Source organism: Arvicola amphibius, chromosome 4, assembly GCF_903992535.2.
Source record: "Arvicola amphibius chromosome 4, mArvAmp1.2, whole genome shotgun sequence".
NCBI lineage: Eukaryota > Metazoa > Chordata > Mammalia > Rodentia > Cricetidae > Arvicola > Arvicola amphibius.
The window spans coordinates 50762558-50779778 of record NC_052050.1 but is presented as its reverse complement, the minus strand read 5'-3'; the positions used below and the strand labels follow the sequence as shown (position 1 = coordinate 50779778).

The following is a 17221-nucleotide window of genomic DNA, read 5'->3' as shown; positions in this document are numbered from 1 at the left end:
TGAGCTTATTATTTTTTCCAGCTCCCAAAATTCATGCTTTTCCTTGCATTTTGATCTGCCTTTGTTAGCCTAAGAGAAACAAAAATCCACCGGTCCAGTTGTGAGCACCTGTAATCCCAGTACTTGGGTGGAGGCCAGGTCTCAAGTTCAAGAGCAGCCTGAGCTACATGGTGAGGCTCTGTCTCAAAAGTACAAGAATCTTAGGTTGCAGCTTCTGCTCCCAAGCCGCCTTCCTCCACACACAGGCTTTTCTCTTCATTTTCTCCCCTCTGTATCACAGGAGCAGGGGAGAAGAGGGAGGGGATGGACGGGAGGGAAGAACTCGGGGTTACCAGAGCTCACGGACATCTCGGCTCTTCTGTTCAGTGGTGACCTGTTAGCTGCCCCAAGCACCTGCACCTCCAGTTCTTTTTGAGATTACAATTATTGTTCATTTCCTTATTTCTTTTCTATCCGCACGAGACCAGAAATCACATATAAAACATGAGAAGACTCTTGGCCTTTGATTTTCAGATTTGATTCAGAACTCAGTGGGCTGAGATCTCCTGGATCCTTCAGAAAAGTTGGGGAGTACAGAGGAGGTGTTGTGAAAGTCATCAACAAAAAACAGAGGGTTGGCACATAAATCGCGGGAACCCCAGGTCTGCTCTGGTGGAGGCAGATCAAGAATCCTAAGGCACTGTGCTTCTGTGGACGCCTTGACAGGGCAGAGGACCTGGTGCTGTCAAGCTCTGGCTTTCCATGACCGCTGCCTCCTGGTGGAATTCAGTCCTCTCCCAAGCCCTCCTCCTTGGGCAGGGGAATTTTGGTCTCCGCTGCTTCTATTACAAGGTCCTGGGGTCTGGAGGTAGAAGCTGAGATGCAGGAGAAGAAATGGGGCAAGGTGATAAGAACTCCACTCCCTGCAAGAAGGAAGGCCCCAGCCACCATAAAAGAAGCCGTGTAGTTGCCTGTCACATCCCGGAGGTAGCCTGGGTCCAAGAGAGAAAAAGAAATACACATGGGTGGCCTGCACACTGGGGCTAATGGCCTAGATCCCACTCGGGGGCAAGGAAGATCCATTGTCTTAGGAGAGATGCAATTCCCAAGGTAAGACTGAATGAATAGGAGACTCTGGTTTCTCAACAGCCTCCAAGGGTTTCTCTCAGCTACCAGCCTCCCTGTAGGTAGACCAGCCTGTAGGTATTTGGTGAGCCATGTTAAGTCAGGCGTATCTGTGTGGTTTCTTCTTTCAGCAGTGGCTCTTCTAAACCTTCAGTTAATAGTTAAGAGGGAGGTGTTTAAAGATCAGAAGGTTCTAGCATCTTGAGCATGGAGACCTTTAACCAGACATTTGGGCAGGGGCCCAGTGGGTCAAAGGGTAAAAAAGACAATGTTAGGTCAGGCTAGGTCTTCTAAAAACCCAGCCTGCAGTTCATTGGGTTGCTTTTTGTCAACCTACTCAGACCTTCGCATACCCAAGTCTGTCCTCCTGTGAACCCACCTCAGGACTGTTAGGATTGGCTCTGCAGGCTGTATGCTGTAACATACTAGAAGGCAATATTAACATATACCATATGTTAATATTAGGGAATAGTTCCTTCCTCCAATTATGCAGCATGACATCCCTGGCCCAGTTGGCAACCCCATTCTCCTTACCTGAGAGAGGCGCTCCCAGTAGCCCCCCGATGCTCTCTATCATCTGTACCAGTCCCAGGCCACAGTAAATCCTTGCAGTCCCCACCAGCTCAGGAAGCACGGAGAAGGCCACTGGGGTCAGGGCCCCTGACGTGAAGCCGTAGGCCACAGCCAGAACTACCAGGGTTGTGGGAGCCTGAGCCACAGGGAACAGGGCTAGTGACACCCCAGTCAGGGTAGTCCAAAGCATCAGTAATCGTGCCACAGGCCCTGGAACTGCATCTCCCAGCCAACCAGAGGCCACCCGGCCCACGAGGTCAGAAATCGCAGCCACCGAGAGTAGGAAGGCAGCAGGCAGTGGGTCCCAGCCCAGGTCCTGCAGATGGGCCACCAGATGGACGTAGGGAATGAAGTAGCCAGTGTTGATCAGAGTAAGGGCAACAGTGTAACGGAGGAAGGGGCCATGATGGAGGAGGGAGGAGAGCTGGGCCCCAGGGCCACCCACGGAAGTGTCTTCAGTTAGGGAGAGTGGGCGGAGGAGAGCTCCGCAGGCCATCAGGTGTAAGGAGAGGGCAGACACTAGCAAGAGAGCTCCCCTCCAGGCATAGCTGCTTATCAGCCACTGGAAGAGGGGGGCAAACGCAAAAGAAGAGAGGCCCACTCCAGTCAACGCCAGCCCCATGGCCAGAGATCGACGTCGAGAGAAGTAACGGGAGAGGCAGGCCAGTGTCGGAGTGAAGGTCAGGGCCCAGCCAGAGCCTGTCAAAAAGAAAGGGGGGGTGGCTGTGGACTCTGGGGGTGCTCAGAATACCCAGTAATCCCAATACTACCTAGCAGAAGACCAGCTCCTGCTTTGGACTCCACAGACCTGGGTATTTTAGTGCTGGTTTTGATACTTTCTAGCTGTGTGACCTTTTGTGTTCTGCTTAATCTCCCAGGCTCAATTACTTTATCTGCAAAATGGGGTTAACACACTTTAGGGCAGTGGTTCTCAACCTTCCTAATGCTGTGACCCTTTAACCCAGTTCCTCATGTGGTGTTGACCCCCCCCAACCATAAAATTATTTTCCATTGCTACTTCATAACTGTTGTCTTACTACTGTTATGAATCGTAATATAAATATCTGATATGCAGACTATCTGAATGCAGCCCTTGTGAAAGGGTCGTTCAACTCCCAAGGGAGCACAACCGACAGGTTGAGAACCACTGCTTTATGGGATCTGGGAAGACAAGAGATAATGTTCCTAAAATAACTAAAACAGAGCTTTGGAATCAGAGCCCCATCTCTACCATTTCTGGCTGCGTTAAACTTCCGTTGCCCAGGTGTATAAACATCGAAAAGCATTGTAAGCCTTATTATTATTATTTTAAAACAGGCCAATGATATCTCTATTTCAGTCGATACCTAGCACAATCTTAAAAGAAATTCTCCCACTACACTCCATTCCGATGGGTTTGGGCTTGTAGTAGTTTCTGGATTCATTATCTTTGATTTAGTCACTCAGCTTAAGAATTCCCTTCAGGGCACAGGTTCTCCCGAAGCCTTTCTGGAAAGAGGTGGAAGAAGGTGAAAATTTGGAGGCTTAAGATCTAGGCCTTGGACTTCCGCCCGTGCCCAGGGTCTCACCTGACAGCAGCCCAATACTCAGGTATAGGTGGGTCAAGGAGGTAGCAAATGAAGCAAGCAGCATTCCCAGCGCAGCCAAGATGCCCCCAGTCATCACCACAGGCCTGGGCCCCAACTTCGTGCTCAGGGCACTGCCTATTGGGCCTGGGGAATTGGAAGGGGTTCTGCGAGGTGGTCTCCGCCGTCCTCCCTCAGCATCCTCCCGACCCTTCGCCTTTCCCTGTTCTGGTCCCCAAATCCCTCTTTTCCGAGGGTCGTAGGCCACCGCACCCTGGCGCAGCACTCACTCCCAAACTGCTGCACCGCGATCCCTATGGAAGCGATCCAGGAAACTCTGGCTGCCTGTTCCTCAAACGCCGCCACAAATTCCACGAAGAAGACACCGAAGGAACGGAGCACCCCAAATACGAGCGCCGACTGGAAGAACGCTGAGAGCACCACCATCCATCCCCAGCCCCCGTCGGGGGGCTCAGCCCTGCGCGCCATTCGGGAAGGAACAAAGCTGCAGCCCCTGAGAGCCCTTGCGAGATCAAGGCTTTAAACCGCCCACATTGACCAACCCACCCCGCAGGACGCTCGGGCGCCGAAAAGTGGCTGGTCGCTAGGAAGTTACTGAGAAAGCATGGGGCGCCTGCGCCTTTCCCTCAAGAGGAGGGAGGCCTACGAGCTGGGACCTGCCACTGCCACCGATTAGCCCGCAGCTAGAATCCAGATCCGTGCCAGATGATTTCTTTAGAAGCCAGAGAATAGAACTGGGTTCAAGCCACAACCCCGAGGAGAGAGTCTGGTTAGGGATTGTGTTATCTTTGAGGATTCAGCACCTGCCTAAGTGGGCCAACATCCAACCCCAAGCTCGCCAATTAGGCTGCAGGTCTCCGGAGCAGGGGGTGGGTCCGGAGGGGGTGGGCGGGATTTACAGCATTGTTCCGAACCTGCAGTGAGAGGGGCGCATGCGTAAGGAGGGACTAGCCGAAGATAGGCCCCCACGTGACAAGGGACCTATGGGAGGGTTCTGCGGGTACTGGGATCATTCACATTTTAAGACTTGCATCTAAGAGGTGGTTGTGGATAAACTGGTCCTGGCCAGGCAGGAACTCACTTGCTTAGTGAGGCATCCAAGAATTGCCAGGGAGCGTGGGTACGAAGGGATAGGTTATGAGGTAAGAGTAAAACTGATATAGCACCTGGGGCGGCTAGCAAAGCTTTGAAAATTCTAGACCGCTGGGCCCGAGAGGAACAGAGGCAGAGAGAAGACGGGAGAGCCCAGCCTGTTATTCCAGCTGTTCCAGAGTCAGAGTCATGGGTCAGCATGGTCAATCCTAAACCCTGTCCCAAAATTTTAAAATAATTAAAAGTAGCATACAGTTTTGTGTAGATCCTGGTTCAATCCCTAGTGCTATGTTAAAAGGTGGGGGGGGGGGGGGGGGGGGGTGAGGCAGACTTGTTGGACTCCTGGCATCCATTTCTGTAATGAGGATTCGTTCCTTCAGTGTCTGTACCCACCGACAGGAAACTTGCAGGTCACCGAGACCAAAAATAACTGGGGAGAGGAAGGGCGGCCATCAGACCATCCAGAGTTGCCCAGTACCGCCTACCCTTTCCTCCGCGGCGCTGGAAGCGTTCCCTGTGTCTTCTAGTAATGGCCATTTTCCTAACCAGTTTTTGATCTCATACTGATGTACACAGGAGACATGCCATAACCGGGTCACTCGAGCAGTCAGTCAGCCTCCTACGTTTCGCCAGACCACTAGCAAGCACGCCCTCACCTCATGACAGCAATGGCTTGGGCTTTTCTGTCCCTTTACCTCTGGCTCCCCAGGACTCTGACCTTGAAACCTTGGGTTCAGAATTCATACCCAGACCAGTGAGTGGGGAAGGAGGCAAAAGAGGGGCATGAGCCAAGGAACTATGCTTTTAAGAAATCATACTGTAAGGGCTGGAGACATGGCTCGTCGGGCTTTTCAAAGCAGCAGGGTTCAATTCTTGCCTGCACCCACACTGGTCAACACAGTGGCCTGTAACTCCTGTTCCAGGGGATCTGACACCCTCTTCTGACCTCCACAGGCACTGTACCCACGTGGGTCACTTAAATTCACGGAGGCAAAGAAACTCATGCACATAAAAATAAGCATATGAACCAAGTTTGATTGCACAGGCATGCCTGCAACCCCAGAGGATAACAAGTTCAAGGCTTGCCCGGACTACAGAGGGATGTAGAGGCCAGCCTGAGGGACATAAGACTGTCTCAAAGACCCAGGGAGGGGCTGGAGAGATGGCTTAGCAGGTAAAGTACTTGCTTTGGGAGTCTGATGTCCTGAGTTCAATCCCTGGAACATACAGAAATATGGAAAGAAAGAACTAACACCACAAAGTTGTCCCCTGACCTCCACATGTACCCATGCCACGTACATCATGTACATGTATACAAAAACATCATACACATATGCACAATAATAAATTAGCTCATTACATTTATAAAACTAAAAGCCCCCTTCCTAAACCCATGAGGTTTTTGGTTTAACATGTAGAAGTCCCCAGGTTCAATCCTTTGCACCAAGCAAAACCAAACCAAACCGTATTTTTTTTTCAGTTGCATTGATGGAAAATGAAATAACTATATCAAAACACTATGGGTCTACAGTCTTGTTATAAGTAGACTCATAAGAAGGGATCTGCCAGTGGTATAGGAAATAGTCGGATCTCAGGAGTCAAGAGTCTTGAGATCTCTAGATCCAGGGCATAGTCCCAACCTTGACTTTATGACCTATTTTGTTTTTTTAGATTTATTTATTACATATGCAGTGTTCTGCTTCCATGTATACTTGCAGGCCAGAAGATAGTACCAGATCTCATTACAGATGGTTGTGAGCCACCATGTGGTTGCTGGGAATTGAACTCAGGAACTATGGAAGAGCAGTCAGTGCTCTTAACCTCTGAGCCATCTCTCCAGCCCAACTTTGTGACTTATTACTTGGTCAAAATAGTTAACTTCTCAATTGGTTTCCTCACCTGTAAACTGGGGAGAATACTCCCTACTTTTTAGGGCCACCAGAGGTTAAATTAGTAAGTCTGTGCACTAGAATGCTTTATTTATAATAGGCGGTAAGTAATAGTTGCTGGTCTTATTTTCATTGGGGGACAAGCTAGAATGGAAGGTCATGGGGACTTTTGCTGCTTTTTTGTTTTTCAAGTATAACCTAGGTTATTAGAGAAAGTAAGAAAGAAAGAGAGAAAGAGAAAGAAAGAAAGAAAGAAGAAAGAAAGAAAGAAAGAAAGAAAGAAAGAAAGAAAGAAAAAGAAACTTAAGCAGTCACTAAACTAGATTATCAGGGAGAACATCAGACTGAAGAAGCACCACCACACTCACCTTTGCCACAGGTGAGGAAAGTCCAGAGGGAGGCAACATTAGAATCAGTGACTTTTAGCCTTGGACTAGAATATACACCTGTACGCCCGGACACACGGGTCAGGGGAAGAGACTCGTGTACTGGACATTAGATATTAGGGCTGGGAGATGGAGCAGGCACAGGGGCACTAACACACTCCGCCTTCTGCTAGCTGCTCTAACTCACCTCTGTTGTTCTTAGGGGACCCGAGCCCTACCCATTTTCTCTGCTGATGGTTGTGTGAGGGGGAGGCTGGGTCACAGGAACCCGTGCTTGCACAGATGCGTTTCCCAGGCTTTTGCTTTCCTACTTTCTCTCTGCAGCCTCCACACCTTGGCCAGGAAGTGACTTCAGACCAGCAGGATGCAGGTGGCTCCGGATAAGCTTCGTGAAGTCACTGGTTCCTACACAATGAGCCGGAAGGCTAGGGCAGGGAAGGGAGAATAAGGACCATTGAAGAGGGCTAGTGGGACAGAACAGTGAAATGAACACAGAATCCAAGTTGTTATTTTTTTTGGAACCGCTTTCCAAGTTCCCAGGTGACCCTCCCCCCACAAACAAGCTAGGACACACAGAGGGCAAGAGAGGCTTCTTTATTCCATGGATCTGATCTTGCAGGATTGAACATTCACCCCGGCACTTCCCACATGCCCATCCAGTCTGCCGAACAGAAACCGTAATACCTTCGCAATCTCTCCTGTTCCCCCCTCTTCTATTCTGTATTCAGGTGATGGGGAGGGGGAAAGGAATGGCTTTCTCGCCAGCCCCCAGCTGATGGTTTAATTCCAGAAGCTCTGCCTTACAGATTCAAGTCTCCTTAACCAAGTCCTATCATCAAATAGGTCCTGGGGCAGCAAGAAGCAGGACTACAAATCGAGGCTCCCGAATATCATCTAACGTTCCAGACACTCCATCCAACCAAGGAACTCCATCCCTAACACTGTTATCTGCATGGCCTATATCTGAAGCTGCAGCCCTCGGCTAACCTCATGCACCATCAGGCAACCTGTTCACATGGGAGGGGTCTTTGGCCAACCCATCAACCAGGCTTTTAAAGCCTTGAAGCATGTAATTCCAATGACAATCCTCAATGACCAGCACGGAACTCAGCCCCTTTGTCTCCCATGTAAAGACCAATGCGTTCACTGGTCACAGACAGGAACAGTGGAGGAAGACCGAGTCACAGATCCAGACTCTCGGGTAAGAGAATTACCAAGCATCCGTGAAACAGGAAATTTTTAGAATCTGGTCACTTTCCAGAAGCTGTTCAAAACCAAAATAAAACAAAACAAAAAAAAAACATTCAAAATGAAGGGCATATTGAACCCCAAGGAACATCTGCTGCAGCTTCTCGTGCAGCCAAGGAGGGGTCAGACGGGAAGTCAAGGTAAGGAATGTCTTGAACTCTCCCTAGGTCATAACATTCTTAGAAACTGGACAGATGAGAACAGGTTTCATAATCTCTGGTACAGATCTTTAGCTCTCTCCCTATGAAAATACTAATTCAACCTCAGTGGGAGGATCATGGGTTCAGCGCAGACCCTGAGGCAGACTGTCTGAGAGATGGGCACAGTGCATTCAAACCCAGGTGGAAAGAGCAATGGTACAGTTTAGCGGCTATGCTTTCTTGCCGGAGAGACTACCCACCTCCATTTAGAATGATGAGGAATCTAGGCCCCACTTTCCCAGCCTTCAGGAGGAATTAATTATCCACATTTTGTGTTCATCTAAAAAGGTTCCCATCACCCTCGAAGAGCTGAACGTTTTCTTTCCATGTCTAGCCTGCTACAGGACTTGCACCATCCAGAATACCAGAGAGGATTCCTTGCCCAACCTTACATGTTCTCAGGGTCTGCCCTAGGAAAGCAAAAGGTCACATCCTAGAACTGGAGGGACAAACCAACAAGCAAACAAATTGAAGAAGGATGATTCCAGAGAGAACGGTTACAAGGAAAACAACATGAGACACTCATGTCAAAGGAGAGAGCCAAGTGCTAGGAAGCCCTGCCAGCAGAGCGGGGCCCTCACCTTCCGTGTCTCAGAAGAGGGAAGTCGGAAATGCAAGCTGAACGAAGGCCCTGGGGCCACCCACGGGCCTTAATAAATTATATTTACAGATAAACCATTTGGAATGGGGGAGGGGAGTAGGGGCAGGTTCCCTGGAAGAGAGCAAGTCCCTTGCATCTCTCCTTTTCCCCAGCCCCTAGCTATCCAATCTGGATTGTGAGGAAGAGGTTTTGACCAGCAAAACAGAGGCAGATCTAGCCAGGATCTGCCACCCCTGCTCTCCCCAGTACAAAATTAAGGTGACGAGTTCCTGATACCAGAGTGGCCTGGCACACTCCCATATCAAGACCGCCAGGGAAGCCAAGCCTGCGCCCGCAGCTTTGGCAGTCCCCTGGGAACCAGTGTGGTTTTGGTGGGCGTTCAGCTATGGTCCCCCGAGGATGTGGTAGCGCACTTTAGTATTGGTAGCAGCCCCGTGTTTCTGACGCAGGTGCAGCCTTAGTTGACTCTTGTGCCGAAAATGCAGGCCGCAGGGGTCGCACTGTGGGAGGACGGGTCTGTTAGGTCCCTACCCTTCCTCCAACCACCTCTTAGTTGGGATGGGAAGGGGGAATTGTCCAGCTCTCGCTGACAATCAGCCCTTCAGCATTCACACCCCTAATTCCTTTGAGGCGCCCAGGAGATGGGCCTTGTCTTACTTAACAAACACATTAACACTTGTTAGCCCCTTGGTGCCTAGTCCGAGAATATAATAATCCCTTCCCCTCTCCCCAGTCCAAGTCCCTGACTCACTTGGACTAAAATCTAGCAGCGGTGGCAAGACCTGGTCCTGCCTACGTCTGTGGGGGATAACGATTAGGCCCTGTAGGGTACCTACGTGGTATGGCTTCTCCCCCGTGTGGATGCGAACGTGGCTTTTGAGGGTCTGGAGGTGGCGGAAGCGGGTTCCGCAGGTGGGACACGGATAGGGCTTCTCTCCGGTGTGGATCAGCACGTGTGCGCGGAGGTGTGCCACCTGAGGAGGGGCGGAGCCTTGAGATCGCCTCGGGGAGGGGCAGAACCCTCTCTGCTCCTCCCGCTAGCCTTCCTGCCCTCTCCTTACCTGAACGAAACGCGAGCCGCAGGTCTCACACTTGTACGGTTTCTCTCCAGAATGGATGCGGCTGTGCGTTTTTAGGTTGGCTGGTCGGTTAAAACGTGCTCCGCAGATGGAGCAGCGGTAGGGCTTTTCCCCTGTGAGTAGGGAGGAAGACAGTCAGAGCGTCCTAAGAGAACGATCGGCACGAAGACCAAGACCCCCTCCTACCTGTGTGCACTGTGCGGTGACTAGCCAGGTTGCCCTTATAGCGGAAGGCAGATCGACACAGCTGGCATTTATAGGGCTTGTCCTCGTCCCCCGGAGCTAAGGGGTCCAGCCCCGATGAGCACCCAGCCACAGCTTCACAGTTCTGGCAGCTGAAAAACTCACCTCCTGGGAAGGGTGGAGAGCAATGTCAACCTTAGTTATTAAGGACTTCCCAAGTACCAGTAAATCCACAACAGTATTCTAGTGGGATTTGTGTGCATTTTAACCCCTAAGTTCCTGTGAAGGCTTCTGGAGACTCACTTGGCTTACTCACAGCCAGTGAGACATGTCTGATTCGGTAGTATGTTTAGAATTGTCGATGGTGGAGACACTATGTGGAGGTTCTTGCAAGTGGGTGGAGCTTTCTGTTTCTCTTGCTTCTTGCCTCACTCTGGGTGACAGACTGCCAGAGAGGCCCTGCCAAACTCTGGGCAGATTATTTAGGCCTGGATTGGACTAGGCCAGAAATTTACAAACTGTGCTGTTCTTTGGAAGGACACGGAGATCTTAATTTTTTTTTTAAATGATTGGTCCCCACTCTTGGATATTCTGACTGACGAGGTGAAAACTTCACAGAAGGATCTAATATGCAGTCAAGTTTGGGAACTTTTAAACAGGTCTTTTCTGAGGTCTTCTGATCCAGGTTGACCTGGAACAGCTATAGAAGAGAAGCAGAAAGAGAAAGAAAGAAGGGCTCTGACCTGGTGGTGGGTGAGCCTGCTTAGAAGTTGATCCAGAAGTTTCTTGAGTCCGGGGTGTAAAGAGGTAGGAGGTATTTGCTGGAGCTCCACATTTGAATTGTGCAGTGGCAGTAGCTAGAGACAGTCTAGGCAGATGGTAGGAGCCATAGAAAAGGTTAGGGGCACATATACACACACAGGGGTGGGTACTTTTTTCCTGGAAAATATGGACCTCTATCTTCTGGAAGGGAACTAATACTGACCAGAAAGCCACATACCCTCTGGCCATTGGTCAGCTTCCTAAAGTGGGTTAGTTCCTCTAAAACCCACCCCCAGGTAGCACATTAATGGTTCTGTCTCCTAGAGGAGGCCAGCCTCTAAAACTCTTGGGAGTTACAGATTCTTTACCTGCTTTGGAGACCAGGCGTGGGGCCTTCTTCGCTGCTGCTGTTGCTGGAGGCTTCATCTCCGCTGGGGAGCCTGGCTTGGGGGCAGGGTTGACTAGAACTCTCCCCAGCCACGCTCCCTGCTTGTGAAGTCTGAGAATTTAGCACAATAAATTTGTACTTTTTCCAGTTACAAGCCTTGGGGTCTGGGCTGGCTGGGCTTGGGGAGCTTTGACTGCAGCTTCGAGACTCAGTAGGAGGGTCTGGGTGTCCTTCGGAGCGCCTGGGACTGCCTGGTGGAGGGGCTGTTGGGGGACTTTGGGGTTCTGCCTCCAAGGGTCGCAGGGAGATGCCTAGAGGTTCGTAGCTAGAAAAAGTATGACGGTCATTAACACCGTTTCCTAATCATTGCTTTTGCCCATAATGCCCGGAGCACCACTTCCACGGAGAACACAAAAACCTATGGTTCCTTCACCTGGCTTGGATGAAGCGGTGGCATGCCTGAACTACATGTTCCATCTGCAAATAGGTAGCAGCTGCCAGGACGGCCGGAGCAGTGGCTGGAGAGAGGCGAAGCCTTGAAGTGTACATGAAGTCCAGAAGAGGGGCAAAGCCTCTGGCTTCTGGTCCTCCGGGCAGAGAGAGAACATCCACTCCGACTCCTGCTCGGCCTCGGAAAATTGAATAGAAGAAGCCACTGGAGAGAGGGCAATTGGGACATGTTAGGAGGTGGGAGACCAAAGGAGACACAGGATGCTTTAGAATCTTTTCGCCCCATTTGTATTGCTACCCAGTTCTTGGATGCTTCCCCATGCTTCTCTTTCCTTCTTTCCCACATTCCCCCCACCCCGCCTCCCCAGTTTACAGGTGCGGACTATTATCCCTAACTTCCCTCCCGCATTGGATTGCCTCTCAACGGCCTTGTGACTCTGTTCTCTACCCAGTTAGCCCCAGGAGCCATACCCCCTCGAACCTGCAGGCAATAAGAACTGCCTTGTGCGCTCTTAGGGGTTGCCCGCCAACCAGCAGCGTGACGTCAGTGAGGATCCCGCGCAGGCGCAGCTCATTCAGATTGCCAAGCACGTCGGAGGAGTGGCGCGTGAACTCTCGGACGTAGCCCAGGGCTCCCTCTGGGGCCGCTGTGGAACCCATAGCGACCCAGGCCTGCGCCAGCCACAAAAAAAGTTAGGGGATCCAAGGCACGCCTAGGACACAATCCCTTTTCTGCTGATGTTTTCTTTCCGGGGTGTCCATAGAGCCAATGCCATCAGATAGCGGGCCCAGCATCAGCAGCCCCACGTAATTCATCTCGTTCATTCTGCCTTCAGTGGTAGCTTCCTTCCCTTTGCTGGATCGCAGAGTTCTTAGAGCAAGTTAGAAATTCTCGTACCTCCGCCTGGAGGATGGGCGCGAGGACTCCCGCACTCCCACATGCCGCGCGTTGGTTCCACTCTAGCTACCTCATCGACTACCTTCCTTTTCCCTGCTTTCTGGCGCGCCTGGGTCACCAGGTATCAGACATTGCCCGGGGACCTTATATGATCTGCAGCCCACACCCTTCCATGCCCATGCAACTGCCACTGCTAGATCCCATACTCCCCAGTCTCTTTTTAGAACAATTTCTGGGATTCAAGTCTTATTACCATCAACAAACCCCTACCCACTTTGGTGACCCAGAAGTCTGATTTCTTCAAGGTCTGGTTCTTACCCCTGTCCTGCAGGGGCTGCGGCTTCTCTCCTCGAGGGGGGCGGGGTCTCTCTTCTCTTTCGGCCTCGGCTCCTTTATCCGTCCGGGATGTCGGGGGCGGGGGTAGAGGTGGGGTGAACCCGTGGGTTCGTATCCTTCCTTCCTCTTTCGCTCTCCAGATGGTGAGCCCGGGGCGGGGTCTCTGTCTCAAACGCTGTATCTCAGAATCGCGGGGTGGTCGTATCATAGGGGGCTTTGGTTCGTTAAATGGGTACCCGAGAATGAGGATATTAGAATTGGGGAGGAGGATAGTGGTATGGAAGGTGGTAATATGGGAGCCTTGTGTCGTCGGAGGACATGGGACAGCGAGAATTGAGTTTTGGCTTTTGAAAGAGGGTGCGAAGAGCCTGTTGAAGGAGAAAGGGAATGCCGTAAACCTCCCCTTTCTAATGTACTGAATTCAGGGAGCAAATAGAGAGCCCAAGCTCTCGGGTTTGGGCAGGCGGTAGTGGATTCCCGAGGGGGTCTCAGACAGTGGGAGGAGGCATGATTGACAGGCAGGGCCCACAAAAGGGGGGGCCCTGACCAGGCGGAGTAAGAAGAGGGCGGATATGATTTCTAGTTCGTTTCCTTCCATTGTCCTGCGACCGGACGGCTCCTGCAGCTGCTTCCCCTCGAGGAGGTGGGGAAAGCCCCGGGTGGGGACCGAGAGACGCTCGGGAGACCTAGGCGTCCGGCCTCTTACTACCGATTCTCTTCTGAACCCTTTTAGGAATCCAGAAAGACAGACTCCCGCCCAAAGCCCTGCTGCTCTCCGTCAGTCCTAGCTCACTAGGGCCTCGAGCACCCGCCGGTCGGCTGCGCTTAGAGTCTGGCGGGACGCCGGGGTCCAGCGCGGCAAGTAGGCAAAGCTCGGCAATGTCTGCATCCTTCCACGAGGGGGCGGACGAGCACTAGCCTTGCTTCGCCCCTAGGTCTCCCGGCTGGGGATGTGGTCAGACCAGAGAGCTGAATGCATTCAGTCTGGGCTACCATAAACTTCTGCTGCCTTCTCTTGGCGAAGAGTTTACTCTGCACCTCTGTCTCTTAGTGCGGCACTAGGTAGAGGACAGGAGAGTTAGGGTCCCCGAAGGAAACTCGAGTTGGAACTCGTGTGGAATTGACCTTGGAATGAGGGGAGAGGTTGGGACAAGGAGTGGGGTCTTGAGCCTGGGAACACCGGGATATCTTTTTCTAATTGGATAGACACTGCTATCCAGATGTCAGTAGAGTTTTGAGTGAACATTAATTGAACATCGGGTGGAGTAAACGAGAGGACTGAGGAGAAAGGCAGGAAGAACCGGGTAACCTTATTTTAAGTCCTCCATCCAGGAGATAGGCAGGGACCACACCCTTAGATTTTGTTTGGGGAGCCTTGTGGTGGGAAGACAAGGATCTCGTTTGAATAAGAGAGGTCAGAGCTGAGCCCAGGGGCAGAGCCGGAGCTCTATGGTTATGGGGTCAGGAGTCTACGCAGCTGGCCAAGAATGAGAGAACACTGACCATGGAGCAGCGTAACTAGGCCTGAGACCTCTCTCTTCTGTTCCAGGGGACTTTTTTGTTCGTTTTATTGTTTGTTGTTTTTGAGCAGACACACAACAAACAAAACAGCAGACCAACTGAGAATTGGGGATAACCTAAGGATTCGAGATGAAAATATGTCTTGCCCTTACTTTTACCAGGGTTATTTTGGTCTCTATCCAATTTTTACCTCCAATTTTGAGGTGTAAACCTCAAGGGCTCTCTTTGATGTTCGCTTTGAATTAGGTATGTGGTCAGTTTTGGGGTGCTACCTACCATAGGATGCTAGTAGAGTCTATGGGGCCTGATTTTTAGTCTTGTGAGCTAAGAGCAAGCTGGAAGCATGGAACTGGTCTTAAAGGTTTGGGGATGACCATGATTTTGAGACTGTCCATCTCTGTTATTTTGGTCTACTGGGAGAGTCTTCCAGGTGCTCTCTGTTTCAAGGTTTAGATGAGATTGTTTGGGGACATAAAATTGAACTTGGACCTTTTAGGAAGCAAAATTACATTAAGTTGGAGGCAGAACAGGAATCTAGGAGCAAGTTCGAAGGCTTTTATAGTTGAGAACTTGATGGGGGAGGGACAAAGTTTTATATTTGAATCTTGTGGAAACTCATTTTGAGGGGAGGGTATTCCAGTGTACATGTTTAGGTATGGAGCTCTTCCAGAGGAGAGACTATGAGAACCCCCCCTCGTAGGATAGTTTGGGGGTGTTCGACTTTGGGGTGTTTTGTCATTGGCCACACTTGGTGAAGCGGAGGTGGATCGTAAATTGAGATTGATTTGGAAGCTCACCTATTCTAGGGTGCATTTCTGGTTTAGGTTATCTTTTGCTGATAGCCCCCTCTCGCCCCAGATTCTAGGAAGTTCTATTTTAGTGAACCCCCAAATAATTTGAATTTGAAGGGAGAAGCCTGGAAAAAGCAGTATGTTTCATCATAGAATTATTAGTACGTGGCTTATAGAGCTGAGAGGGGAAAGGTGGCTTCACACTCTGAACCCCAATTTCTTATGGAAGAAAAAAATCTGTGGAGGAAAATGGGGTGTCTCTTATTAAAGTGGGTGTTTCTGACCAATGTAGTGCTGCTAAAACTGGCAAGGAGGGACTGTAGTGAGCTATAAGGAGGTGATTCTTGCACCCTTATTTTTTAGGATAAAAGCCCCAAACAGAAAGCAGACAGAGGACTAGGGTGAACTGAGGGGGGAGGGGTTCCCAACGGCAGCAGGGGCTAGAGGGTAAGCCAGGCCAGATATTCCCGCCTAGGTCCCTGTTCTCTTCGGCTCTCCTCCCCTCTCTCCCTCCCACCGCCCACCCCCCCAACCCAAGGAAAAAAAACTGCCTGTGCAATAGCAATGGCAGATTCCAGTCCTCCAGGCTTTCCTAAACCACCACCGAGACCAGCCAGGGGGGAGGGGAGGGGAGGGGAGAATCGGGCTTTCCTGCTTCCTTGAGACAGGGGCAATGAGCTTGACCTCTTGGCCCCTAGCCCTCTAAAGAGTGTCCCCCGGTCTGGAAGCCAGGTGTCCTGGACCCTAGCCCCCAAGCGGGGGGGCCTGAAGAAACGGGGAGGAGGAAGGAGGGAGTGACTTCCAAAATTGGCATCGGGACAGAGCAGGGCTGGCGGGAGGCAGGAGAAAGACAGAATTTTCCTGAAAAAACGGGGGTATCTAAGGACCCCAAATTTGGGTAGCTAGTCCAGGACCGTCTTCCCAACATCCTAGATTTTTTTGGGATTTTTTGGGGGCCCCGGGACCCCTCTAGATGGGGTGAGGAATGTAGTGTTGGGGGAATCTGACTGGGGCATTGCAGCTGCCTCTCCCGCCGAGTTGGAGACGGATGGGCTGGGACGGGTTTTGGGGGGGTGTCCCCAGTTCTGACTGGGAGTAGAGGAACCCCTCCAGAGCTCTCTTGTGGGGGTCCCCCTCCCCAGGGCACACCCCAGTCCTTGAGCCAGCTGAGAGGAAGGAGGCCAGCGATGCGACTGGGGCGGCTCTTTTTTCCTGCACCCCAAATGTGAGGGATGCACCCCCAAAATTGCTCCTTTCAAAATAGGGGACCAGGATCTCAGGGGAGAGTAGCTGAGGTAAGTGGGGAGGAAAGTGTCCCCTGTTTTCAGGAGAGACGTGGCGGTTGGGGGGGAGGTTTGGAGGTGCGTGCTGGGGTGGGGTTGGGCTCTGTAACTCTTGAAATTGGGGGGATGACCAGAGAACCTTTCTCTTGTACCCCTAATATATAGTCCTCCAGATTGAAACCAAAGCCTGAGACTTGAGAGCCCCCCCAATATCCCCAGACATTAGGATAGTGTTTGATTTTTTTACCCCCACAAAAGCTTTGCTGGGATGGGCGCTGGGGGCAGCAGTTGTTTGGGGGGCTCTGGAGGGTGTAAGGAGCAGGAGGCCTTGGCAGGGATGGATATAGGACAGGTAGTAGTCTTGGAGAGGGTCTGACATCCTCAGGGGGCCTAAAAAGACTGCTTACACTCACCATCTTAGATTTTTTGATTGCTAAGAGTTTTGGGGGGTGTGTCGGAAGCTTGGTGGTGCTGGTGGTAAAGGGTGGGATGAGAGATGGAAGGTTAATATTTGGGTATTACATTGTTTTTTGTTTTTAATTTCCAGAAGAAACTTTTGCCTTCTGGGAGGTTCTTTTTAAAATCAAATCTTGGACAGAAGGAAAAGGCTAAGGGAAGGCCTAGGGTTGGGGGTGGGGAGAGACATGTTTGTCTTTGCTTAAACGTGGCTCTCAGGGGTGGGCCTGCCTGCCTGGGCCTGGTGAATGGGCTAAGGAGTGTTGCTGTGGGGGTGGGGCGTGGGTCTTGTGGGACCATGGGGAGCAGAAGCAGCACTTGGGGTTGAATTCTTGGCCCTTAGGTTCAGATGGGCCTCTTCCTGGGCTCTGCTGCTCCTCTTTCTCCCTGGCCTC

General features: G+C 51.2%; 2 protein-coding genes across 5 annotated transcripts; both read right to left on the bottom strand.

The window, feature by feature from the left end:
* Window positions 1–493: 493 nt before the first annotated feature.
* Slc16a13 (solute carrier family 16 member 13) lies at window positions 494–4078 on the bottom strand. Of its 4 annotated transcripts, none has more exons than XM_038326879.1 (5): window positions 3533–4078; window positions 3246–3389; window positions 1639–2376; window positions 1484–1529; window positions 494–971 (listed from the first exon to the last, which is right to left on the bottom strand). In XM_038326879.1, exons 1-5 carry the CDS (start codon window positions 3729–3731, stop codon window positions 725–727), a joined length of 1374 nt encoding a protein of 457 aa, XP_038182807.1. In that variant the 5' UTR covers window positions 3732–4078; the 3' UTR covers window positions 494–724. The 4 variants fall into 4 exon arrangements, with proteins under 4 accessions (XP_038182807.1, XP_038182810.1, XP_038182811.1 ...); XM_038326882.1 differs by having other exon boundaries at window positions 494–854; XM_038326883.1 differs by lacking the exon at window positions 1484–1529 and having other exon boundaries at window positions 494–854; window positions 3533–4077.
* Window positions 4079–7208: 3130 nt separating this feature from the next.
* Window positions 7209–12787, bottom strand: Bcl6b (BCL6B transcription repressor). Its single transcript, XM_038327282.1, has 9 exons — window positions 12758–12787; window positions 12023–12213; window positions 11525–11746; window positions 11072–11416; window positions 10685–10809; window positions 9945–10109; window positions 9741–9871; window positions 9516–9653; window positions 7209–9179 (listed from the first exon to the last, which is right to left on the bottom strand). The coding sequence occupies exons 2-9, from the start codon at window positions 12199–12201 to the stop codon at window positions 9063–9065; spliced, it is 1422 nt and encodes a 473-aa protein (XP_038183210.1). The 5' UTR covers window positions 12202–12213; window positions 12758–12787; the 3' UTR covers window positions 7209–9062.
* Between the last annotated feature and the right edge of the window lie 4434 nt (window positions 12788–17221).